We start from the raw sequence: 26742 nt of genomic DNA on the forward strand, positions 1-26742 counted from the left end.
TGTGTGTGTGTGTCTGTGTGTCTGTGTTGTGTGTTTGTGTGTGTGAATACATATTTATGAGTGACTATGTATGCTCGCTGGCCTGGGTTTCTACTGACTGATGGCCAGAGTTATTGCTCTCAGCGATGGAAGAGTAAGCTGACACAGCATTGCCTTATACAAACTATCCTCATCCCACCCAGCCGCGTCCCATGGACCTGAACACCCTATACCCAGCCCCTCCCTGTCTGGCCCCTGATCCCCACAATACTGTGCCAAAAGCTCCTGATATTACATACCTGTGTCTGAGCTTCACTACCAACTAGCAGCTACATATGAGCTATCTAGAGCAGGCATCTTTTTCCTGATTGTCTAGCCTATTTTTTATGCCAGAAACAACACATTCTTCTTTATTTTTCAGGTTATAGCGATGACTATGAGACAACATGTTTTTGGAAAGACTTTATTGTGCCTCACAGGTGAACACTACTGTGGTTTCGCATTTAGTGCACACAATACAAGAGACAGAGAGATAATAAAACATTGCACAGGAAACAAAGGAGAATAAAAGTATATAATTTACACATCTTGTCATAAATAAAAGTCTACACATCAATGAATATGGAGTGGTTCATTTGACATAAAATACACAACTTCTGAGTGGGGTTTCTGCTGCAGCTTTGGGGGTGTTTTTGAAGGAGAGGGTATGTAGTTGGAGGAAACTGTTGGGTTGAAAGGGTTCCATTAATTTTCATGGAATAACACTGGGTTTCCCAAAGTATCGCTGTGATAAGGGCGTCTTTGTTCCCTTATAAGCCATTAGGTGAAGATAATCATAATGTAAAGATAATCATAATGCTAAGTGGCTTCCTTGAACACTTCCTTTGTCCTTTCAACTTTGTTGAAAGTTTGTTGCACCTCTTGTCCACATATTCAGTGTCATAGCACCTTGTCCAAAGCTAACAATGAACCTGAATGGGCATAAATCAGACATAGGCATAAGAAATGGACATTGAAGTAAACAGTGTGTATTCAACAGAAAAAAGACACTGAAATGATTCAAGCTTTGGTCAGATTCTCCTCCTTTCTTATATATAATTCACTTGCCTGTCTCTCTCAGGCCATTGATTCACTCTGTCTATAACTGGTTTATCCCTATGAGGACGGTGCTATCTGGATGATTGCATGGGGAAAGGGCCATTCCACTAATCCAACAGATTCATAATGAGCTTGACTCTAAATACTATTGGGTCAGATTTACTTTACATCTAAAGGCGAGGTGGTCATGAAATATCTAGAATAGATTCATATTAAATGCTTCCCAACTCCATTGGTTAAAATCTGCCTAAATTGTTATGAGACAAAAAGAAAGCAATAACTGCACTGGTAGTGGGTACTGCAACAGTAAATGTAAATCAATCTGAGAACTGAAGTCCATGTCCTTGTCCATTAGTCTTTTTCTCTCTTGTAAAGGAGCTATAGCAACTTGCCCACAGATGAAAATTTAGAGGAGTTGAAGATCTTCTTCCTTCTGCTAACAGACTGACATCATCATCCTTCCTTCAGGCTACAGTAAAACAGTAAACAGCTGAGTTGCCTCACTTCAGTCTCCCTCCATCACCTCCATCACCTCCATCCTCACGCTCTCCTTTCCGCATTGTGATTCCTTGCTAAACTGTAATGCATCTCATCTCCATGGGCCACTCTTTGATCATCCTCTGCCCTTGCTCCCTTTGGAATGAAAGCAACGATTCAGTACATTGCATGGCTAACACGCAATAACTGCTATTATATCTTTAACCCCTGCACCACATTGCACATTGCTTGTCCATCCGGACACCCCTCTTCACTTTTATGTCCATCTGCCTATCCCTGCCTGAAGGAAATGGTAGGAGGACCTTCAAGATTATGGGACATGATGATATAGAAACGGAAAAGCCTTTTGAAGTTGCAGTTGTAGCACACCAGGATGTAATCTAAGTAAGTGGTAATAATGCACCACACATTTCTTTTCAAGTTAGGCTGTGCTGGAAAAAGATCTGAAGTTCCGTCAGTCAGCCTGCAATAAACTGAAATTGAGACACCATAAACCCTTGTGATAGGAAAGATAGGCACAAGGCTGATAAATTGGAACATGTTAAGTTGCCAGAAGAAACACAATAAAAAGGAGCACCTAAACAAGCCATACAACTCATCTGTAACCTGTGTGATTTGAAGCTGTGGTTCCAACCTTAGCTGGATGTGGCTTTACATGTTTATTGCATATTAAATGTTCATCAAACCAAAGATTCTGCAATGGTTTAGCATCGATCAGTCTTTGGCAGCAGAATCCACCCTCCTGCCTCCTTGCTATAGCCAGACAGACATGAAGTCCTGCATGCACTTTGCAGAAGTACAAGCAGAACGCCCTTCAAAGCAACTGAACAGATGGGCTGATGAGTGTGTTATGAACGATACTACATATATCTCAAAACAAGTAATAAAATAAAGATTAAAATATAACTGCAACAACAAATAACATCTTTAGCTCATATTTGTAACAGTGTACACAGAATGGAGCAAATTAAGACTACTATACACAAACACTATCTTTTTCAGTGGCCAAAAGAGCACTGTTTCTTTAAGGCATTAGACCCCAAAGATTGCCATGTTTACAATCTTTTCAACCTCTTAACTCATCATTGTTTTCTCTAAAAATGAGATGGTAGGGTCAGGAATGGCAGCATGGTCATGATTATTTCATGATTGTTCATGCTGACTTTTCATCATCTAGCGTGATCAAAAGGAATGTTATTTTATCAATTGCAGCAATGGTTATTCAAAGGCTACGTCGAGTGAAAGACCAAATGATACATGTTTTATTGGAGAAGCGTGATAATTGTTGCGATGGCTAGTTCATGTCATCTCATCAACTGACACTGTCCTTCCCAGTATCAATGTGTGGTAGAGAACATCCATGAGGGGCCAGGATTTAGCCTGTTTCACTCTTACAGAATTTACTGAAATTTTCTGCCGCTCACCTTTAACCACAGAGTTTGCTTCAACACTCAGAGGTATTTTCAAGAATCTGTCATTTTAATCATTGGTTGTGGTTGGTGGTATTATGAGTCACCCTAACCCCCAAAATCAAAATTCTCTATAATCTTATCCTCCCTTATCCTACTCCCAACCAAACCCCCTACCATTTCCAGTGTACGATTCTACTTTATTGGAATGTGTGAGCAACTCTACTGCCTGTAGCTACTAACTCTAAACAAGTGTCTAAAAGTGAGGGAATTAGCCAACTGTGCATGTGTGTAGCCTACAGGTAAATGTCAGTAAATTCATTGTCTTGTTACACAATTGGAGTCGCTGTGTCTTTGTGAGAGGGATGTCTAGATAATCCGCCTCTCTGATTTCCTCTTTTCCAAACTGTCCCTCTCGTTTTGGGTCCAGCAAACTGGATTACAGATTTAGACCTAGAGAAGATTCAGTTTGACATAAGGAGCACAAAGAAGAATGAAAAGATCAGATTGAGCTATTCCTTCTGTCATCATCAAACTGTGACATGAACATGTCTCACCAGATATTATGCTGAGGATTCTGGGAAGTGTGGTCTTTGGAACAGTAAAGTCCTGAGGTGCCTAATGTGGCATGTTGATGCCAGGCAAGGCAACGTAAAAGAGCTATAGCTTAGTTGAGTTGTTTTCTTTTTTTTTTTTTTGGTGCCATAAACCTTGAGTTATAGGGAAAGTGGGGATGGTTGTTCTAAAAGGGGTAAAGTGGGTAGGGAAAATGGGCTTTGGGTAGTTGTATTGAGATTCCCAGAGTAAAGTAAGGTGTAAAGGTAGAGGAAGAGGGGGCTCTGGGCTTGGTTTTGTGGCTGTCCCAGCCAGCTTAGTGGATAAGGGGATATGTTGAAGTTCTGGGACTGTTGGTGTGGTTCTCCTCTGGGGTAAAGGGCAACTAGGTGGGATAAAAACGAGGGTCTTGGTGGGGCTTCTTGTACTTCAGTACTGTCTCTACTTGCGTCGGCGATGATGGTGGTGATGGTGGCTGTGCATGTCCTCCATAGTGACCCGACCCCACACACCGATCACAAATGTTTCAATCTCACACTCATTCTCCCCACGGGCGATACGGAAGTAGCCGTTCTCCCCCCAGTTCTTTCCCCAGGAGTTGGCAGCAATCTGAAAAGAAAAATTATTACATGGTAAGAAATTAGCATCTAAGGTTATTAGAGAAAAGACACATTTCAATTTAAGGGGGAATATACATGTTTATAGTTATACACATACATATGTCTTTAGTCAAAAACAGAACTTACCCAGTATTTTTTTGGTGACCCATCAAAGTTTCTCTCCTCTCCCCACCTGATGGAAAAAACAGAGAGGATGGTTAGTCAACAGAGCAGAGCCAAACAACAATGACATCCAAATATAGACATCAGCCTAGCTGTGAGCCACGCTGATCTGTGTCAGAGTTGCACGGCTGTTTTTAAAGTATGGATGTGTTCAAAGAAATATGCCTTTGAATGTAAACACTCGTGTTCACCTAGGACACACTGGGCATTGCTGATGGGGAGAGGCAGGAAGAGCTATAAGTAGTGTCAAGTGCAGCAAAAAAAAAACATCTTTCATCTCATTAACAACATCCTGAAAACAGAGCATTATTTATGGGTAGGACACACAGCCTATTTCACATACACACACGCGCACACACACACACACAAACACAGACTCCTACATCATTCCAATCCACATGCCACAAACACAGAATCCCCCTTTTCCTCTGCCACTTCCTGAGTCCAGACAAGAAACAGGAAGGAGAGGGCAGGTTAGGGAGGAAGCGAACCGCCTCACTGCCGTCACCTCAGCACCGACGACCAAACCGCTCCAACACACAAACATGCACGTCTGCGTCTTAACTTAGAGTCCTATCTTTACCCTTCTCCCTGGCCAGCGAGCTTTGTTCTCAGGAAGACTTTGGCAAAGGCCCATAAATTCCCATCATGCCTTGCACTTAGGTCTTAGCCGGCGGTTGCCAACTTTCAGACGCCTGCCGTTTCTGCTAGACCTGATCAAAACGTTCCCTCCAAGCCAATTCCCATCCTGTTTGTGCACTCCGGGCCTTTCGTTTCCCAAGAGCCTCCCAGCGTCCAATCGCTTGTTATCTTTTATAGGAGAAAGGAATGCTGGGAAATAGAGCAGTTGGTTTCAGACGCTGCCAACTCAGTGGCCTGCCACCACAACATTGGCAGATAGTGCCAGCCTTCAATCAGCAAGTGTCTTTATTAGCTCAGTGTTTCCCTGAGTGGAGTCAGACGTCACGTTCACCAGGAGCAGTGCATAAAAACAGCTGGATAAACATTAGAAGCAACTAAAACCTGAAATAGACTGGAGAGATGGGATTGTGGAGGTGAACAGGGGTAGTATGTGTGTGTGTGTGTCTGTGTGTGTGTATGTACACATCTGTACGTGTATGTGTGTGTCCACATGCATGCCTGCCTGCATGCATATTTATTCGTATGGACAGAGCCAGACAAAATCGGACCACTGCTGATCTCTTATCAGTCCCCCAATCAGCTCGGTTGCTCACTCAGGGACAATGATGGGCATACCGCTGCGCCCATGCGCCCCGCCCTCCCCCAACGCCCCTCACCCCACCCCTGACCTCCTCTCCGGGGGGATTGATCCCCCTCTCTCTGTCCGGTGCAGTCAGGATCAGCAGGCCAGACAATGCCCTTTCCACCACAGTGGACCTCAATGCTCTTTCCACAAACTTTCCCAGGCCCTGGGCTTAAAGGAACGCACCGCAACGGGATTTGGCCTGTGTAAACACACTGATGTCTGCGGCTGGCAGGTTGGAGCTCTAAACACTACGCCCCCGCCCCCGCCTCCCTTCGCTCCATCCCTCCCTCCCTCCCTCCCTGCGACAGTCCATCCCCAAATCCATGCCGCTGGTGACTCCCCATCCACTAGACCACAGCAGTGAAGAGCCACAGCATCAGTAAAAGGAGCCAAAGAGCGGGAGGCATTCAGGAAGGCTGGGAATCATCATCCTCATCCTCAGCATCATCTGTAAACACTTAACTTAACTCCACTGCCCACTGACCTAATGAGTCAATGCAGATGCAATTACAGCCCACAGAGCGGCATAATGACATAAGCATGATGAATAAACATGTACATGTACATTCACAGTTTTTGCATAAAACACAGACACTCCAGAATAGCATTTATTTGTCATCAGATCATCATCAAATATGTGATTTAAACACATATCTGAAACCAACAAAGTGCGGTCTACAGGTTGGGACATGCTCTTGGCTATAAAATTTAATGTAAACATGCCACATAATTCACTGTAAAGACACACACACACACACAGTAACTCAATGTAATCAATTCATAAATGTCATGAATAACCCATGAAAACACACAAAAAGGGACAGGAAATGCTGCGGATCCCCCGTGCGTGGGCTGTGTTTCTCTTGATCAGCAGCCAATGGGATGAGGACAGAGAAACGGCCTCCATCACAGCGCTGAGCTCCCTGTCTGGAGCCGCTTTTATTCCTCTGACACTGTTGTTCAACGCAGAGACACGCTCAGACCCCCAGCTACACTTTTTGTTGTCATAGATTTTCAGTTAAGAGAGACGGCCAGACAAGCCAAACAGGGAGACAGAGACACACACACACACACACACACACACACATGATAACACATTCCATAGCCCCCGTAGTAGACCCATTACAGGGTTGCTGCTCATTTTTCTCATTTGGAAAGTGAGACTTGTGAGCGACACCATATCATTGACACAACAGACGCCCTTCAAAACCAGCTGGATGACTCACACAGAAGAGTCCTGTCAAATATTTACAAGTGGAAAATATGTTTATGGCTGCGTATGGGGCAAAACCTCTCCTGGCCTCACTCTGCCCTCCAAATAGCACATAAAGGCAGCAGCAAACAACTACCTGTGTGAGGCTAGACTAAATGATAACGAGAGAGAGAGAGAGAGAGAGAGAGGGAGGAGGTGGCTAGACAGCTAGTTGAGGAGTGATGGTGCGGGGGGGGGGGGGGGGAGTTCCACGGAGACGGGGAAGGGTGGGGGCAGGTGATCCAGGTGTGTCTGTCGTCTGCCCGCCTGCATACTTGCGGTCGCCGTAGTTACTGAATGGGGGAGGAAGAGGGAGGTGGTGTGGGGGGCTTGTCTGGGCAGACGGAGGTGTTGAGACAAGGCGTGTCTCCGGGAGCAACAGACTGGGAGGGGAGCTTATTCACACACACACACACACACTCATGGGCTGTGTGCGCACGTACGCATGCAGCCATGCACGCCACGTGCGCATGGCGTGCGTGTTGGGTGGCACTTTGATCAGGTCCACAAATTCAAGCCTGATACCAGCCGCAGCCCAATTAAAACCTGATTCATCCCTAATAAACCCTATTCTGCTGAAATGGCAAGGTACATGAATAGCAATCTGTTGAGTTTGCAGCAGGCGGTTAAGCTCCGGAACACGTGAAGAAGGAGATCGGGATGAGGGGCGGCAGGCAGGTGCGACTGTTGCACACCTCAAGTAACACAACAACTGGACATGAGAGTGAAGTTTATGACTAAAACTCAGAGCAAAACGTAATGTTTCTTCTCTCATCCTCATCATTGAGTAAAAGGTTTCATCAAATACCAAGCTATTAAATCCTGTCAGAATTCTAAAAAAAAAAAAGAAGTATCCAACCCAACTGTAATGTTGGGTCCAGTCTGGTTTGGGCAAAGCATAAAGCCTCTACTGGGGGGCATGCTATGACTAATAGGCCTGTGGTTTTAGGATCAAAAATCAAAGCAAGGAAATAAAGGCATGATGTCAAACTTAATGCAATATAATACTGGTAACTCACCCAGTGATCCTGACTGAGTGTGTGCCGTGTTTACGGTATTGTGGAGGTTTGGTGAAGCTGGCATCTGTGTGTTTGTAGATCCCACTCTTATAGACAAAGAAGTCCTCATGAACCTCCATAATAGCTGCAAGAACAAACAAGCAGGGAGAATTAATAGGCGGATATAACATGCATACACAACACACACAAGCACACACACAAAGAGATAGATGCATATGCACATACTCCCACTGCCAGCTGCACACACTCACACAATGTGAATATCCATTATGAAGGCTGCTGAATCTATCATGGGCAGTGAAAGATAAAAATCTTACTCAAAGGCCAATTCATCTAAAAGCAATTTCCTAATTTCACCAAGCACACAAATTCTAATTTCCCCCCTGAGTAACACACACCCAGACGTCAGAGAGGGCAGCTGGGACATTGGAGGCATTGGAGGAATTGAAACTCATGGTCTTTGCGTGTGTGTGTGTTTGCGTGTGTGTGTGCGTGTGCGTGAGCCACTAAGCTGAACTCCCAGTGACTTTCTCATTCCATCCCAGTGGGAATAACTCTCCGGATATATAGCTGAGAAATTCCCTCCTTTGGAGGTCTACCTGAAACCAGTGTTTTCTGGCTGCCAAGTGGACCTCCCTCGTTATAAACAAATCAGCTTGATATACAATGTGTAAGTGTACACACACGCACACACACACACACACACACACACTTTTGCCTTTGTGTAATTCAAAGGAAAAAAGGAAACTTGACATGAAGCCAATAAGTCTTCCTGGCTTGCTAAACAATAAAACAAGAGGTTGGCACCGGCTCAGAGAACAGTCCTGTGCAACCACACGCACGCACACACACACACACACACACACACACACACACACACACACACACCTACACGTGACTCCTCTATAGAACTTGACAATGGTCCAGATGGGCACCAGACAGTGAGACTGCCTGCTCATAAAGGAAGGTCAGTTCAACCATGAAGACATGAAGGCCCATCATTTTTGACCAGGTGACCGGGGTCAAAGTTGAAACCCCTAACCCCCATACTCACTTATACACACACACTGAAAAACGCACACATACACATCATCTTACCTTGCACAGGGCCGTTATCCATAATCTCCTTCATAATCTCCTTCTCCTAAGAGAGAAAAGAGATGCAGAGATTTATTAGCAGAGGAAGAAGAGATAGACAGAATGATCATTGCATGTCAGTAAAACAGCGGGGATGAAAACAATCCTGTGGATGTGAGAGTTTCACAAGCCATCAGGAGACAGAAACAACAGACTGTAATTATTTTGAGAAGCATTAGCCGTCATTTACAGTGATGGATGGTGGCTGATAAACCACATGTTGGCTGCAGCTTACTGGTCCACTTTGAACAGGACGAGATACGTAGCTACATGTGGAGATGGCTTCTGGAAACAGTTTTAGTGACTGTTATATGACACTCCACCCAGAGTATCTACTGTGGCAAGTGAGGTAACTACTCCCCCCCCCCCCCCCCCCCCCCCCCCCCACACACACACACACCCTCCCTTCTGTCATTCCCATTGGACACTCTGGAACAATGAAGGGCAAACAAGGGGATACAGATTTGCTTTTTCCAAGAAGTAGAGTAACCAGGATTCTAGCGGAAGGTAAATCCATCTAAATTGACCTCACTCGGCTTTTTAATTGCAAAATAATTAATCTGTGACATGAACTTTACCCACACTTCTCAGTTAATATAAATTTTGATCATGATCTTAATATCAATCACTGAGCGGAGTTCATAGTTTACAAATGTTTTTATTTACCACTGGATCACTGGGAGTAACTATATATTGATGCCGCTCATAATACAGTAAAGTTGTTTCTTTGTGTCAATCACAGCTCTCACATTGAGACTCAAATCCACCATAATTCTGGTTTACCTGACCCAGGAATAGGGCTGGACATTAATAGATGTAACAGGATTGCAGTAATTTGACGTTTACAAACCTTTGAATTTGGAGGCAAAATAGGCATTTTAATAGTGAGATTATACAAACCTACTTTTAACTTTGAAATAATAGTTGATAATAGTTATAAAATTGCAGTCTGTAAACTGGAATAAATCACTCATTGATGTGTATATATCCTATGTATTTGGAGGCAAATTAACCCATAGGCAACTGATAATGTAATCATCATGCATTACTTTGTAATTCCAGGGGATTATGTTACTGATTCGACCAACAATTTCAACCAGCTAATGAGTAATCTGTAAAGTAGCCTATTACGTTTTGAAAGCAACCTTCCCAATCCTGCCCACTGCCTGGAGCAGGAAAGACGGCACAACATGCAGATAAAAATCCAACAGCTTGACCTCTCGCCGTACATGGCTGCACTGTGCGGCTCTGTCCAGCACTTGACCTGACTTAATCCTGGACGTTTCCATGATCGTTCACAAGGGAGTCAGGTATGCGTGAGGAAAGTGTGCAAAAACACATACTGAGACAAACACGTGAGAGAGATTATGGTCTAGCGTAGCGCGAGGAATTCAGACAAATGTACAGCGGGCTTATGCAAGCAGTCGTGTTCGCTGGAGATTAAAGAACGTGTTTTACAAGAGAGCTGTTAAACTGATGTAGGAGAGGTATGCTCCATATAGAGCTTTAGTCTGTCTGTGTGTGTGTGTGTGTGTGTGTGCACGTGCCTAGGTATGTCAGATTGTATTCTATGAGTAGGTGTGTATGCGTGTGTGTGTGTGTGCATGCATGCATGTATCTGTGCTTGTGTGCCCGTGTTCATTTTTCGCATGCGTCCCTGTGTGTTTGTGCGGTCCGTACATTGGATGAGAGCCTGTAGGGCGGTGTGGACTGGTAGATGTCGTTGTGGTAGTTGTGTGTGTTGGGGCAGCGCTGCGTGGCCTGCCTCTTCCCCCGGCCGATGGAGCGGCTCTGCATCATACAGCGGCCCACATCCGCCGGCGTCTGCTGCGGGGCCAGGAAGGGGTAACAGTCGTCTGTCACCACTCTGAGGGAGGAGGAGAGATGGTCTGAATCATCAATTCATGGGCAAAAACATATTTGCATTCCGCATTGTAGTTTTTATTGTCCATGCAAGTGAATGTCTTTACCCTCTGCGGCGGAGGTACCACCAGGCTCCGTCGACGCGGCCCCCGGCGCAGCCCCCCTGGTTGCGCGTGTCGCAGGAAATGAGGTTCTGGGGCGACAGCTGAGGTGTCATGTGACCCATGGACTGGATGGAGATTCGGTCCGATGCCACCGCTAGTGAAGAGACACACACACTCAGTTAGGCAGACCCATGCATGGAAACCATTTTGGAAAAAGCATTTGTTGCTTGATCTTTCAAACAATCAAAAGATGAAATCCTCTAATATGTTACTATTTTGTAAGTAAAGATCTTAAGAAAGCGAACAACTTCAATGATAATCGTACTTACTTTACTTGCCAGCAATAATCGTGTTAGAAAAAGTGTTACATTTTTCAAAAGATGTTTTGTTTTGGCCATTTTACTCAGTTCTTTTCCCATATGTCCCATAATAATTTCCTGTATTTTCCCAGTATTTTCTGGTAAAGACCTACCTGCAGTTGAGAAGGCCCAGGAGGCAGCACAGTTGCCCTGGTCCAGCGGTTCATGGATCTTCCCTGGCCATTTCTCTGCGGCGTTGAAGTAGACGGGCATACGCTCATCCTGAGGATCCATGTTCATCTGACAGAAGGACAGAGGGGCAAAAAGGTTAGAGAGAAGCTGTTCATGCAGACCTGCTTCAGTGCAGCTGAGCACATTTACCTCATCAACATTCAAGTCTAGTCAAGTTTATTTGTGAAGCCCTTAATCACTGTTACAGTCTCAAAGGGCTTCACAACGCCCACGTTATGCAAAGAGTTAATGAAAACGACAATGTTCTGAATAAAAACAATTATTATCATAACTGACAACACACAATCTCAAACAGGGATCTAAAATGGAGGACAACAGGCTTTAGGCCCACAAACAGAAAGTGGCAGCAGTGGGACTTTGAATTCTGGCATGTTTGAATACGGTGTCAGGCAGTACAGCATAACTGTTTGCCCACAACAGAACACCAACTCATGGCTGCAATTAAAATGCTTGTGCACGGCTTTATATGACAACTCTGGATCGCAGGCAGACATACGTAATAAGGACTTACATAAGTCCACTAAGCAACTTTCCGGTAGAGGGGCCTTATTTACAAGCGATTAGGACCATTTGGCCCGATGTCAATCTCTCCCACCCTAGAATAGACAGGAACCTTTGATCCCAGTCCACTCCATGAAACCATGAGGCCATTCGGTTACATCAGTGTGAGAGAGACTGGAAGAGGAGTAAATCCGATGCCTAATATGGACACAGTGAACTCAGTGGACCCACATCCCCCGGGGAGAAATGCATTGATATCACTGTGGTAATCTTCAATCGAGTGAAATGCCTGTGATGATGTGCAAATATTTCCCTCACATATTCACTTCTCAGATGCCTAACATATTCTTGGACAATCCATTAGGCTCTACTCTATTTTAATCTCTTGTCCTGACTGATCTAAACAGCATGTTCACATCATGAGGCCGGATGCATTCCTAAACTCCCAGGTATGTGCCATTAAAGAGCACAGGCTTCTATTTAACTGACTTCCCTCATCCTTCACAAACAGCCTGGCTGCCTGCGTCACATTCCCAGCACACATTTAGGTGTTCGCTGTGCAGAACACCTGATACGTAACTAAGGAATGTGCTGCTGGTGAGAGATGATGCACTGTTGTGGACGGGTCAGAGTCCAGGCTTGGACACACCTTGCCCCGACACCTGACCCAGTGAGGAAGTCTGGTGTGATGAAATGGGAGAAATGGGTGCATTGCAAAGGGTAAAGTGTGTGCGTCTGTATTGTAGAGAAACAATGGATAATTCAATAATTTCATTCATAAATTTACACTTTCTGCTTCTGTCCCTTCAAATGAGTCCACAGATAGACAAGCGGAAGAGAGAGAGAGAGAGAGAGAGATTTATGAATGAGCTGCAAGGCAGTGATCTGGTTCCTGGCACAGGTAGGGACACGCTGATGGCGGAAGGGGGAGGGGGAGGTGTGGGGGTTTGGGTGGGAGACGGCTTGGAATGTCGGTAGAGGTGAGGGGGATGGTGGGAAGTGTGGATGGGATGAAGGGATGGATGGCATGAGGGGATGGGGGGGTGGGGGGTTGTAGACTGAGGAGGAGATTGCTCTTTCTTCTCCAGCCACCATCCCCTCCATCTCCTCTGTCTGATGTTTTGGTTCCGTCTTATGTAATCTGTCTGGGTAAAATGTAAACAAAGACTAAACAGGATCAGAGTAGACCTGGGTTCCAGACAGAGACACCGTCACATTCCAACGGGCCGCCATAATTAACCCAAAACTGTTTTGATCAGTGCTGCCTTGTTATAATACATTTTAAACCCATATATTGAAAATGACAAACATGTCACAACAAAATTCACGGCTTTTGAAGAACTAAAAAATGGCAACACGACTGTAACAATTTACATCTTCCCTGCGTTCTCACCTGCGGCGAAAATTTCAGAGGCTGTTCACCCCCCCCCCCCCCCCCCCACCCCCACACACACACCAAGATCCCACCCCTGATGTCTCCCACACTCACATGGCTCGGTACTGATGGAGATTTATTGTTTCCACTTACTGTCATTATGCAGTTCTTAAAGGAAGAGTTTCATTCCAAAATGAGATCTCCACCATTTCATGGCTCAAAATGAAATCAGATCATGGTAGTTGATAAAAGACACTAGGAAATGTAAATCCTTAGCTGAAAAAATAACACTTTTATACACTGGATATATATGATTTGGGAAATGAACTCTGTTTAACATTTTTACATGCTATTTGCTTTCCGAAACAGCATGAAACCAGGTTAAAAAAATCTCTCTGAATTAAAACACCCAGAAAGTATCTTAAAATTATGAGATCTCATTGTAAGGATCGAACATTTGAAGCTTTTCCATTCATTAAAACCCTGTAATGTAATATTCTATTGATCCCTGTAGGGAAATTGTGTTTTCACTTGTCCTCCTCTACAGGCAGGTCAGAGGTCAAGGTCGGCTACTGAACAACGTCCCTGGAGGCTTGATCGGTCATACAGTTAAAGGACAATCTTTTTAACCACTAGGCCACCCTGTCGCCCAAAACACAAACAATACTCTGTCGATTGGTATTTTTGGTCGGCTGGGTTTTTTAAAACATAACCCTACAAACCCCAGGGATAATTCTTACCTGGATCTCATTCATGCTCATAATAGTCCTGGAGGGTCTCTGTGTGCCCAGACGGTAACGGATGCCCTCGTCTAGAGTCATGCCATAGAACTGACTGTAGTTAGCTGCCCTCCACCTGAAAACAGGAAGGAGGAGGAGGAGGAGAGGACAGGGGAGAAGAGGAACCTGTAACTATGTGCAGTAAAGAGCTTATTGTGGGTGTCTAAGTGTGTCAAAATACCATAAAGTGTATGTTTAAGTCCCAGTGAGAGTGTCAGAGCTCTGTGTGTGTGTGTGTGTGTGTGTGTGTGTGTGTGTGTGTGTGTGTGTGTGTGCGTGTGTGTGTGTGTGTGTTTTACCCATGGTTTCCTCTGTTGACTGCATGAATCATGTCAGCCTCTATCAGACAGGCATACTGCTCACACTCCCAGCGCCCTGTGGTACCACACGTACTGTAGGAGAGAGAGACAGAGAGAGGGAGGGAGTGAGGGGCAAAAAGTGGCGATTTCAGTATTAAAGGATTTATTAAAAACTGTAACTGCACGTATTTTTTTTTATTTTCCATATTTATGCTAAATTCGCTGAGGCCAACAACTAAAACAGAGAGATCGTCTCAGAAGAAGGCAAATATGCAGAGGAGTGGAATTCCCCAGTGAGAAATTAAACGAGAACGAGATAGCTGGCAGAGAGGGCAGAGAAAAGACAGAGTGAGGGAGTGAGAGAAAGAGAGGGAGAGAGGGGAGAGTGGGGGGGGGGGGTGAAAGGAAAATTCAGCCTTTTAAGGCTGCAGAATGCATATCCATTTTTAGTCAGAAGAAGCCAGAGGGACTGAAGAAGTCAGGGATTTGATGGAGGAGATAAGAGAGCAGGATATTAATGATGACGTTAAGATGTTTACTTTGGGGATGCACTGAAAATAGAGCATTTGCACTGTGTGCTCTCTGATGAGTCACTGTGGTGTGTGTGAGTGAGTGTGTGTGTGTGTGTCTGTGTGTGTGTGTGTGTGTGTGTGTGTGCGGCCAGGCAGAGAGCTAACAACTGGACACACACAGATGAAGCACTTTCATTGATAAGAAACCATTAGACAGGACCTGACTTCACCTCCCTCTGATACTTTGAAGTACATGATAACGAGCTGCAGCTAAGTATATCATTAAGTCCTGTCTTACTTTACTGTTTACAGCAAAATACTGAACATTTCCAGAACATTACATCCACTATATTTCTCCTAAAAATGTCCAGACAAAACACAAAACGGAGGCCTGTTATATATAAACTTATATTATCCAAATGTTAGGAAAATTATAGTGACACCATAACAGATAGAAAATAGCATTAATTATGATTAGTACCACAGACACACTGTGAGTCCTTTTAGGAACATTATAGTGATTGTTCATGAGGGGTGTATCCCACACAGGCATGTATAGACTGCAGACCATAAAGTCTACTGTACATTATATGTCATATTTACAGAGTGGAGAACCTGGCCTATAGAGGATTACCAACCACACAGAATGATGAAGAGGCCAAATTCCCCTTTAGTCACACTGAAGCCCACGTATGTATCAGTTCTCAAACAGCGTTCCTCCCTAATGGGACTCCAGACATGTGAAAATACTGTTCAGGAACACACCCACACACACACATACACACTGTATATACTGTACACTCTCATTCATACCTCCCCCCCCCCCCCCCCCCCCCCCCACACACACACACACACATACACACACAAATCCATCATCACCTTGTATTTTACCCCTGGCAGAGGGTCAGACCCGTGACTGTCTGCCCCAGCGGACCGTCTGATGCCTTTGATTGGAGGAAATAGACAGCGACCTCTCACCTCTCACCTCTCCCTCCCTTCAGGAGGAACCCAGGCATGCAGCGCAGTGCCGGGACCCAGACCCAGCGGGCCAAAAACACAAATAAATTCACACGGTAATGGGCGAAAACACACTCACACACATACATGCGGGGACAAGCACATTGACATGTTCTCTCGTGGAGACAGAGGTACAGAGTGTGACTGAGAATGAAATATTGGGGGTGTGAGGACGGTGGGAGGCCATATTTCACATTCTCCGTCACACTTCCCTATTAGAGACAGACGCACTCTTCACCTCTGAGGCCGTACATACAACCTGACACACACACACACACACACATACACACGAATACACAGACACCTCCACTATGTGAGCTGTACCGTCTCACCATCTGCACACAGCAGATGGGAACAGAGCCATGTTTGTGTGTGTTCAAATATGTCTCTGTTTATACTGCATGTCGTTATAATCTCCTTAAATTAATAGCGTAGAGACATCACCATCTTTAGTGTTAACAATTTTGGCTTCTCCTTTAACAATATTGTGGCACTTAATGAGACAAGTTGGTGTAATCATGAACACACTGTCCCAATGCAGCCAAATGGAAATAATCTTCAGCTGTTGGCACATTGTGAAAGGCTACCTCACTATCTTATGTACCTCACCATATTATACCGGACAACTGTGGCATATCTACACCTCCGTAGACACTGTAAGGTGATGTAAAGAGCCAATGTGATGTTGGCCAATCTGAAGTACAGCAGATAGAGCAGCACTCCAGCCAAGTCTAACAGGAGATAGTTGGTCCTTCAGGCTGTGTGAAGATAGCAGGCAAGAGGCGCCGTGTTGCAGATCATTTGGAGCAGATAAAGAGTTATCAGGATGCCAACAGCTCAATGAAGCAAAGGCATTAGCTGAAGATCCCATCAGCACGACAAAAGACCGGCAGGCTTATCACAGTTGCATCCTCATATACACACACACACACACACACACACACACACACACACACAGACAGGGAAGTAAAAATAAACACGATCTTAACACTGCATGCTCACTCACATGTACAGTTAAAAGCGTTTGCTGCTACAAACACCATGAATGCAAATAACAGCGCAAGTGAGTGGGTTTGACATGAATAATTGAAGGATGTAGTGTGTCTCTGTGCTGGCAAACACTCACAAAAACTCCCCAAGACAATTGCCTAGCTGCAAGAGTGCCCTAGTTGGCAGATACAGTTGGTTTTGATTGTGGCTCAGGTATCAAAGTGCAAAAACTTAATTGGTTGTGGCTGTGACATTTGGCTGTGTTGGGCCAAGCACTGACAAAGCTTCTCTGTTGCTGAAATCAGAATGGTCAGCCAAGACATGTGGGAGGGACAGATAAGAGAGTGTGTGTGTGGGGCTTCACCATCGCTAATGGGAGGCTGTGGAGGGAAAGAGGGAAAGAGGGAGAGCTGCCCGTCGTTTCAAAACGGAAGCTCCATCCATCCGTCCATACTCCCAGTTCTCATTCTGTCCCAGCAGGAGGGCTGAGAGAGAAAGAGAACAGGGAGTATGCACACTTGGGAAATGAATAAGTGGAGAGAGTGGGAGTGGGAATGGGAGTGTGTAAGGGAGTGTGTGTGTGTGTGTGTGTGTGTGTGTGCAGAGTCTTTGTGCAAGTTTTGAATGTCCATGTGTATTGCTTTAACAAGCATGTGTGAGAGTGTATGTGCGTGTACGTAGGGCTCTTTTGTTTGCGTTTGACAGTGAAAGGGGGAGTTAGCACGTAAACGCTGGTTTCTGGCGTCCTAGAACACTGGAGGCTATTTTTACCTGGGAGTCCGTGTTTGCTCGCACTTTCACAGGTCTGTCCTGGAGGAGAAACGCTAGGCGAGCAAACGCTAGGCAGCCACAGTGACGCCATTTATCAATGTTAAACCCACTTCCACAGGCCCCTATCTAGGCCCCCATCACACGCTGGGGTCAAGCCTAATTGAGCTGCCTTGATGAGAGTCATAGTTCAGGCCGATCAGACTGACAGAGCCCAGCTACTAGAGTCATACAGCTGCAAGACTAATGCGGATGATGTGGGGATCAGTGGGGTCAGAGTGGTTTGGGTTAGACATGCCATGACAGACAGCCAGTGTGTTCTGTATAGAGGTAGGGTGAAAATAAATATAATACGGATGTACGAATGGTTGTCAAATCAACATTTACCGACATGCCTGCCAGTGTGTGTGTTCACACACACGCGCACACGCGCCTACGCTGTTTGTTAGAAGTGGATGGACACACCAAACCGCACACACATACACAGTCTTTGAGGAACAGCAAATGACAGGGATGTGAGAAACCACTGTGGAGGACAGGTGAGGAATTCAGTTTCCCCTCTTTCGGCCTTCACTCACTTGACCTCCTCCCCCTGTCTCCTTTCCTCCCTCCTCCCACTCCTCCCTCCAGTCTTTCAAGAACGGCTTTACATCGCCTTGACTGCCATCCATATCATGCAAAGAAATGACAGCAGCCACACCGGCTCCATTAGACTCAGGGTGCAGCAGGCCGAGGAGATAAAAGACACTCTGCTGGTAGCGAGTGCCGATCAAGTGTACTGTATTTAGAAACTCTTAGCCTCACGTCAGGGTCATACACCAAAAAGTTACTCGTAAATCTATCCACCAGTAGCCATGAGATGTAAAAATGAATCAATAAGGCCAACAAAATCTAGTCAAGGAGTCAAAACATTTTGAGTTTGTGAGCTCTGGGTCACAATTTCCAGGCACAATTTAGTGCATTAGTGGAGTGTGGATTTTTGACATGAAAGGCAACACTCTGGGCAGTTTGGAAGCTCAAGAGACGAAAGCCTGTTTCAATTATGTTTAATTTAGCCATGTTACTTGGTAGGGGACATGAAGACACTGTTGGAGAGGTTGGCACACATAGCAAGACTAAGAGAGGCCCTTGGGAAAAAAATAGCATCAAACGAATCCAGATCTATTCGCAGTTATACCGTTACTGTTCCCCCTGCTACCGGGACAGACTGCCAAGCCATTCTTAGCTCAAGAGTGTAATAAAGAACAGCCTTCATCAAATAACCAAGACCAAGAGATGTTCAAGATATCAGTAATAAATTCAGTCATGAGACCGTTCTGCGCAGCACTGTGCCTCGATAAGCGTATCTAGACAAAAAGTGTATCCACCGAACATTCAAAACAAGACCAAACCAGTACAACTTCCCATTCAAGGGTATGAAGATAATTTTCTCATGGCTGATGACAGAGGTAATGCACATTGAGTAGTGTGTATCGCCTACATAAACACTTTGTCTGGCAGGCCTAGAGCTCCTAGCTCACTTCCCTGACCCCCATGTGTGTGTGTTTGCCCCCCGGGTCGCTCTCATTACTGTAACACATAGCTGTAACAGGAGAGGAGGAGGTGGACAGGAAGATTTGAGGAATGTGTCTCTTGTCAAAGGGGACACCATACATACCGTGTGTATGTGTGCATGTGTGTGTGAGTATGTGTGTGCACGTGTGAGCAAGTGAGTGAATGAACATATGAAGATCACGTCATCAATGCAAAAGATAGACTGAAAAGAGAATGATATTAAAAGAGATAAAGGCAGTGAGAAGGAGGATAGCAGGATGTCCGACAGAGCGGATAGGAAATGGTTTTACATACCATAAGTTGCAGTTCTCTTTGTATGTTTGCCCTGTGAAGAACTTGTTTCCATTTCTTTCGCAGGTGCCTGAGAGGAGACAAACAAGGGCAACTTAATTTGGCGGCTGGATGAGGTTGAGAATTTGATTCTGTTGTAAGCGAGGATTCGATGTGGCTCAATCACAAAGATGCTGCCACTGATAATCTCATAGAAAGTCATACACAGAATCAATTGCAAACACACACAGTTGCAGAGAGAGACACAGATGCAGAAACATGCACTCACACCTAACGTAACACAGAAGCTTTCTTTTCATTTTTGGCTGTTTCTCCCCTCTTTTCTCTACCAATCATACTGGCCGGACTCCCTCACCACCCACCAGGAATTAAAGTGTTAACAGTAACTCCCTGCTTGTGTGTGTGTGTGCAGTGCCATGCATGTATTTGTGTGTAAGGCCTAAGGAACTCTGAGCTGCAGTAATCCAGTGTAGGAATGTGGCGTTAGCTTCTTTCCTGCCTTCCCAGGCCTCCTGGGCCCTCGTCATGCTTTAACCAGCTTACCCTCTGCTCTGCCACCTCCACGCAGATCCAGGGGAAAGGGGCACCAAACTTCCCCATCCATTATGCCCATCATTAGGCACCGAGAAACTTACAGACCTGTGTGAGCTGTGGAGGTGGGGTAAATTCCACTTAAGATTCTCAAGCTGAGCTGAACAATGGAAATGATACGGTGGTGAGGAGGTCTAAGCATTCCTATTGAATGAATTTGACCCCTAACAGCTGAGGTTTGAACCCTGCTCGAATATGGATTGTGAAAACTACATTGATTTACACAGTGACAGACTTAGATTGAGGTTTATCTATAACTATAACCTTAATATTTACAACGGAAGGCGTCACTATGATTTCCAGGTGGAATTTAGGGCACAAGCTGACGAAGAATTCATATGTTTCCTCTGGTGTGAGAGGGAGAGGCCTGAAGGAGATGAGTGTGATTTATTAGTGAGATTCTCAGATACCCATCGTCCCCTCACAGCTGTCTCACCCAATCCATTACAACTCTATCATTACAGGGCTGCAGCATGTGACAAGCTGCAGCCCATTTAAGCCCATTGATAGAGAGAGATGTGATACAGAGGAGATTCTGTAACAGTAATAGTACGTAATTTCATGAAATGGGTGAATATGAAGTGGTTGTGGCACCTTTAATACAGGATGATGAAGATCTGCGTATAAAGTACGGTTAAAAGCTTTGTGCAGTGTAAGATAAGATAAGTAGCAGCAGATGATATAGTAAAAAAAATGTCTTCTTATGTCTCATGTCTTCATCATCACTCAATGTTGCCTATTGACATATTTAAAGATTTACAGTTTTACAGTTTGCACATATACAACATTAACAAGAAAGATGTAATACAGATGTACAGTTTTATGGATCAGTTACTGTATTTGACTATATTAATTGTGAATATTAGAAAATTCTATGCTGAGTTTGATGACATAATGAGCAAGTTCCTGCTGAATAAAGCATTGAGCATATGGAGTATGCAATAATCTGTGAATGAAAGGCAGCTATGGAGTGAGAGTAAGGACCCATTGTAAAAAAAAAACTGTCACCTCTTTCCCTTTGAAGTGCCATGTCTTTCCTCCAGGCTGTGTGACGGTGGGTGTCTTCGTGTGTGTGTGTGTGTGTGTGTGTGTGTGTGTCCCACCTCATACCTTGTCGTCCAGCGAGCACATACCTGCCAGGACCCCTCTGCCTCTCCGCCTGCCGTCCTGCACTCGTTGTCTATCTCTCCCTCCCTCCACATAGCCCACATTCTTTCTCCTGACCTCCATTCATCCCTCCATCCACCCCTCCTCCCTCTGTCTGGGCTAATAAGAAGCCTACTGTTCCCAGCCCTATTCTCAGGTAGGCCTCTGCCGCCACTGGCGCATTTTACACCTCCACAATGAGAAAATGTACTATAGCTGTGTGGGGAGGCTAATCTTAGTCATCTGCAGTTACGTGCATATTATGGAAAATACGAACTGAATCTAATGATGTTTTGAGTTTTTTAGAATTTCTTTTTTGTTTTGAGAGAGAGTGAACTTAAAAGGAAGCAGGTAAGTGATTGTAATTTATGCTCAGGTCTTAGGTCTGTCTCTGAAGCATGCTGTGTTGCAGTGTGGTCCAGATCCTGACTTAACTGACTGTGACAGGCCCACACACACTCCTACAAAACACACTCATGGACACACAAACACATACACATTTACACACACAAAAAGGCACTACACTCTTGTACACGCACACACTCATACTTACCAATGAAGGGTGGTGCTACGCCCAGGCAGTGTCCCCAGAAGTCCGGGCAGCAGTCGGACACGGTGCGGTTGCAGAACAGGTCGCAGTAGCAGATGGTGTCCAGGTAGGGCACGGTGCACAGGTCGTCTCTGCCGGGGCAGCAGCCTCCTCTCCTCTGGCAGTAGGAGCCGAACGGGTCCCTGATGCCACCTATGTGGAGCGGGCTGGCCAGCTCCCGCTTGGTCCTTCTGGACAGGACTCTGTCTGCAGTCCCCTCTCCCGCCACCAGGAGCAGCACCGCTACAGTCGACAGGATGAGCTTCATGGTAAATCTGTCGGAAGGAGCGGACAACATTTATGTATCGTATGTTTGCTTGAATTGGAATAAAAAAATAGGATATAGGATGTTTATGGTACAGGTAATGCTAAACACTGCTTTAATAAGTTATTTAGTCTATTATTGAGTCCTAAAATCCTTATTTTCTCAAAGTAAGTGAAAAAATTTGCCAATGGGGTTGGATAATTTCTTGCTTCCAATGCAAATCAACTTGTTTCAAGATTTTTTATAAAAATCAAGTCTCATTTTCTTGATAGTAGTGCAGTGATCTGCCTTATTCTGACATATATTGACACTCCTGAAAGAAGTGCAACTGTGGAGATATCTGACCACACTGGCAGAATTTTTCTCTTGGTTTAAGAAAAATATTTGCAGTGTATAATCCGTGTCCTACTGCTCTCTCTGTTGTTCCTCCAAGGGACGATTATATGATAATATAATGCTTGTGAAAGTTGGCCTAATGTTCCCAAGAAGAAGAGACACTGCAAAAGGACTGACTCATGGTTTTGCAGCTGAGATACGTCACACTTCACAGGGAGAGCGGTGAGGAGGTTACAGAGTGAGCTGCATAATTGGGGTATGACCGCTGCCAACACACAAGTCCACCACCCGGAGTTCAATTCACATACACACACAAGCACGCACACACACACACACACACACACACATACACACACACACACACACACACACACATACATACACAGGATAAGTCTAAACTGAGTTGGCAGCAAGGCCCAAATAGAAACCCACATGATCCTTAGAGATCATCTGCTTATTTTTTCTAGCTTTTCTTTCATCCAGTCAGGAAAATAACAGCTAAATAAGAAAATACACACAGCAACAGAGTGGAGGAAAACAAGTACATGACTTAATGATAAAATCACAGAGTTCTTTAAATGTTGTATGATGTATGATGGGGTCGTTTGAGGTCTCAGGACAAATGGTTGGCTCCCTAGCTACTTTTTTTTCAGCAGTTCCTCTCAGCCAGGACTTTCATGTCCCTGCTGATCCAAGGGGGCAGAAACAACTGTAATAACATTACTAGATTGCATGCCTCTTACATATTTCATACAGTCTTTGACTTCTACTGCATCAGTCATAGGAGTTGTATTGCTTTTGCATTTTATTGTATTGTTCATTTTGCACTTTGTAGACGGTTTTCACATTTTCTTATTTAAAAAAATAAATAAATAAATTTAGCACCACTGGCACTGTTATTATTTACAGCCATGAAGCACTGCTTGCATTTCACTGACAGATAGAAGCAGACGCACTCTAATAGCCCTATAATGTGATATTTCACTGTTTATCTAAGAGCGACATGCCTGTGCGGTTAGGCTAGCATGAGGGAGGCGACATCACCCAAGATTAGAATGCTATCACAGTAACGGAAATAAAGTAACTTCCTGCTGTCAAGCCTAATCTGTCACACTCGAGGAAACCTGACTGGATGAACAGACACAGACATACAACCCACCTCCATTGTATTTATGGACTTCAGAGATAATAACGTTTAAATATACAATGCCAGGCGTGGGCAAGGCAAAGAAAACATGGAAAGGAGAGGGAGAGAGGAGAGAGAAACAGAGAGGGAGAGCATACACATACTGTAAGTGCCGATCCAACAGAGTCATAGATGCTGATTATATGCTCACACTTGTGCTCCAGTTGGTGGCTGTGATACCACCCAGCATTTGCTGTCCGGGTTGGAAAAAAAACAACAAATCTATATCTAGAGACTAGAGACCACCATTAAAGGAACAATCCACCATTTATGTCACCTGCTCTCTGATCCCTTATCAACACTGTGATTGATTTGACTCTTTTGTCTCTAACTTGAACATGAGAGTGTAAAAGTCACCATGGCTACAGTATGTGTGTGTGTGTGTGTGTGTGTGTGTGTGTGAGAGAGAGAGAGGCCTCGCCTGGTCTCAGGCCTTAACATGCCCTCCAGATGTTTAATTGTGACACTGTTCATCCAGGGCAGTATGTGTACAAGCATGTGTGTTATGTGTGCATGTGCATGTGTGTGTGTGTGTGTGTGTGTGTGTGTGTGTGTGTGTGTGCGCGTGCCTTGGTCTCAGGTTACTGGACGGGGGAGCCAGAGTGGGGCCGGACAAAGACAAGGGGTTGGCCGCTGCTTACATAAATAGCATCATTAATTATCCAATCAGGACTCAGAGCACAATAGACACTGTGCACATAAAGCGGGGCTCCGGAAAAGATCTTTGCTGTGCTGTTTTCTGCATGACTGCGCCTTTAGTTGCACTGCACACACACACACACACACACACACACACAGGCATATGGCAGCATGGGCAGGTCTCCTCTTTTACACAAGTGTTTTGTTGTGGCAGACTCGGAGCAGCAGTGCAATAAAACACCCACACCAGTCTGCTAAATGAGTGGCTGAGGCCTTCGGGTCAAACGGTGAGTGTTAAAAAACCTCCCTAAAACCTCAGTGCTGAGGATAATTCTGGCTGTCGACAGTAATTCATCATCTGTAGCTTTCCCATATGTAGCAACTTATACTAAAAAAGCTATAGGTTGTACAATGTACTGTTCTACCACTAACCTGAATATAAGACACTATTTTACTGTGTTTGGTGCACTTCTCCGTTGAAGTTTATACTGATGATTTTAGCTGATGTTACTCCTCTGTCCACTTGGCTAGGTTTAGTTTTTTTTTTTTTTTACCTCAGTATTTCACAGGCATCAACAAAATAAGCTCCTGAAATATGTATCTCATGCAGGGTATTAGATGCGAGAGTCTTCAATATATAATACACTGATGTTCCAACTCCTTTACAGCTTGATTTTGAAAGAAGGGTTTCTGGGTTTCTGTCCTGATTGTATTACAGAAGCTGCCATATGGCCCATCAGTGCTCCAGACAGCTGCGGCCAAGCAAGTGATCCCACACTGCAGCCATAGGACAGATGAACCCCTACACACACACACACACACACGCACACACACACACACACACACAGTCTTACTTATGTCACTTTTGGGGTATTTACATAGACTTACATTCATTTCCTGGAGACTTACCCTAACCATAACCTAACCCTAACCTTAACCACTGACCCAAAAATCAGCTTTTTACCAATTGGGGACACGGCTTTTGTCCCCAGTTGCACAAGCAATCCCCAATCAACTGGTCTTAAGTCTGGTTTGTGTCCCTGAAAGTGACTTAAGTCATACCACACACACACACACACACACACAGACACACACAATTACGTTCATGAACACACAAAATGATACATACATGCATAACTGAATGTTAAAATGTAAACACTCACACACACACACGCACGCACACACACACACACACAATATACACATATACACACATTCCACACATGCATGCACACACACACTACACTTTGCTGTACTTCAATAGACATCACACACATCATACACTGTGAACACCCAGTAACATCAGAGGCTGAATGCGGAGCCGCAGAGTCAGGGTCTTCCAGCTGCTCCTACATCACAGCCAAACACACACACTCACAGTTCTTTCTTTATTAATCACTCCCACTTACACACACACAATGACCCGCGCTTTCACCTTCTCCTTTCACACACACATAAAGGAACCACAGCTGAACTTTGAAACAATACCGCACAACCCACCAGATAAATCAAGCACCATGAGTCAGTATATCAGCCTTCTCAAATCTAAGCGTCACACACAGTCCTTGACTTTTATCTCTTCAGCTCTGCTTTTAAAACAACAAGTCAAGGCCCTGGACAGCACAGCACACTTATAATACTGCACAGGTGTCCAACGCAGCCTGCACCACAACAGGTGAGTGGAGGGATTACCCTGCTTGATGTATTATCAGCCTCATCATGATTACACAAGGGGAGCAGCCGAACACACACTGGACCCAATAACCTCTCTAACAAAGTCTGCCACTCGCTCACTGTGCAGCGCCGTCCAGGGATTTCACATATTCTCAAATCCATTAATAATATCTTGGTCGGGATTATTGTGTAGTACCAACCCACACCTAGAAGGTAAATATTTCCTAACAGTGCCGAAAGGAGACTTGAGTAACTACTGTAACTTTGGGGAAACAAAGCAAAACCACACTGAATATGCACAGACTGGGGAATTAGATCTAATCTGAGCAAAATAGGTTATGATCAGCAAATATATATCAAAAAGTATCTCTAATTCAGAAAGTCTTGAGAGATTTTTGCAGTAACATGAGTATACTGTATGCCACACTGTGACGTGCAGCTTGCACCTGCCTGGAATCTGGCATAAAGGAAGAAGCGGAGAAGGAGGGGGTGGGGGGGGGTTGTTGAAAACTGCAAAGAGGGGAAAAGTTTCCTTTACCTTGAGCTCTGAGGAAAATCTGGGTATTGTAATCCGACAGGAAACTGCAGACCAGTGTTGATGTGTTCTCTGCTCAGGAAGTCATTCACAGGTAGAGAGGGCTTGAGCAAAGTCAGTCTCCCTTTTCTGTGTTTCTCACACTCTCACAGGATCTGCTCTGTCAGACCCTGCCGTCTCT

The 26742-nt window shown here is 44.8% G+C and overlaps 1 protein-coding gene across 1 annotated transcript; it reads right to left on the minus strand.

Annotated features, from left to right (window-relative positions):
- Positions 1-436: 436 nt before the first annotated feature.
- Positions 437-26742, minus strand: tinagl1 (tubulointerstitial nephritis antigen-like 1). The gene is made up of 12 exons (XM_071545695.1): positions 26565-26742; positions 21891-22201; positions 19604-19670; positions 14469-14561; positions 14131-14245; positions 11436-11562; positions 10967-11117; positions 10677-10863; positions 8958-9003; positions 7860-7983; positions 4286-4331; positions 437-4148 (listed from the first exon to the last, which is right to left on the minus strand). The coding sequence occupies exons 2-12, from the start codon at positions 22192-22194 to the stop codon at positions 3981-3983; spliced, it is 1428 nt and encodes a 475-aa protein (XP_071401796.1). The 5' UTR covers positions 22195-22201; positions 26565-26742; the 3' UTR covers positions 437-3980.

Source organism: Centroberyx affinis, unplaced genomic scaffold, assembly GCF_046629955.1.
Source record: "Centroberyx affinis isolate AG114_WGS23_722 - 3 ecotype Tasmania unplaced genomic scaffold, CSIRO-AGI_Caff_v1 ptg005018l_1, whole genome shotgun sequence".
Taxonomy (NCBI): domain Eukaryota; kingdom Metazoa; phylum Chordata; class Actinopteri; order Beryciformes; family Berycidae; genus Centroberyx; species Centroberyx affinis.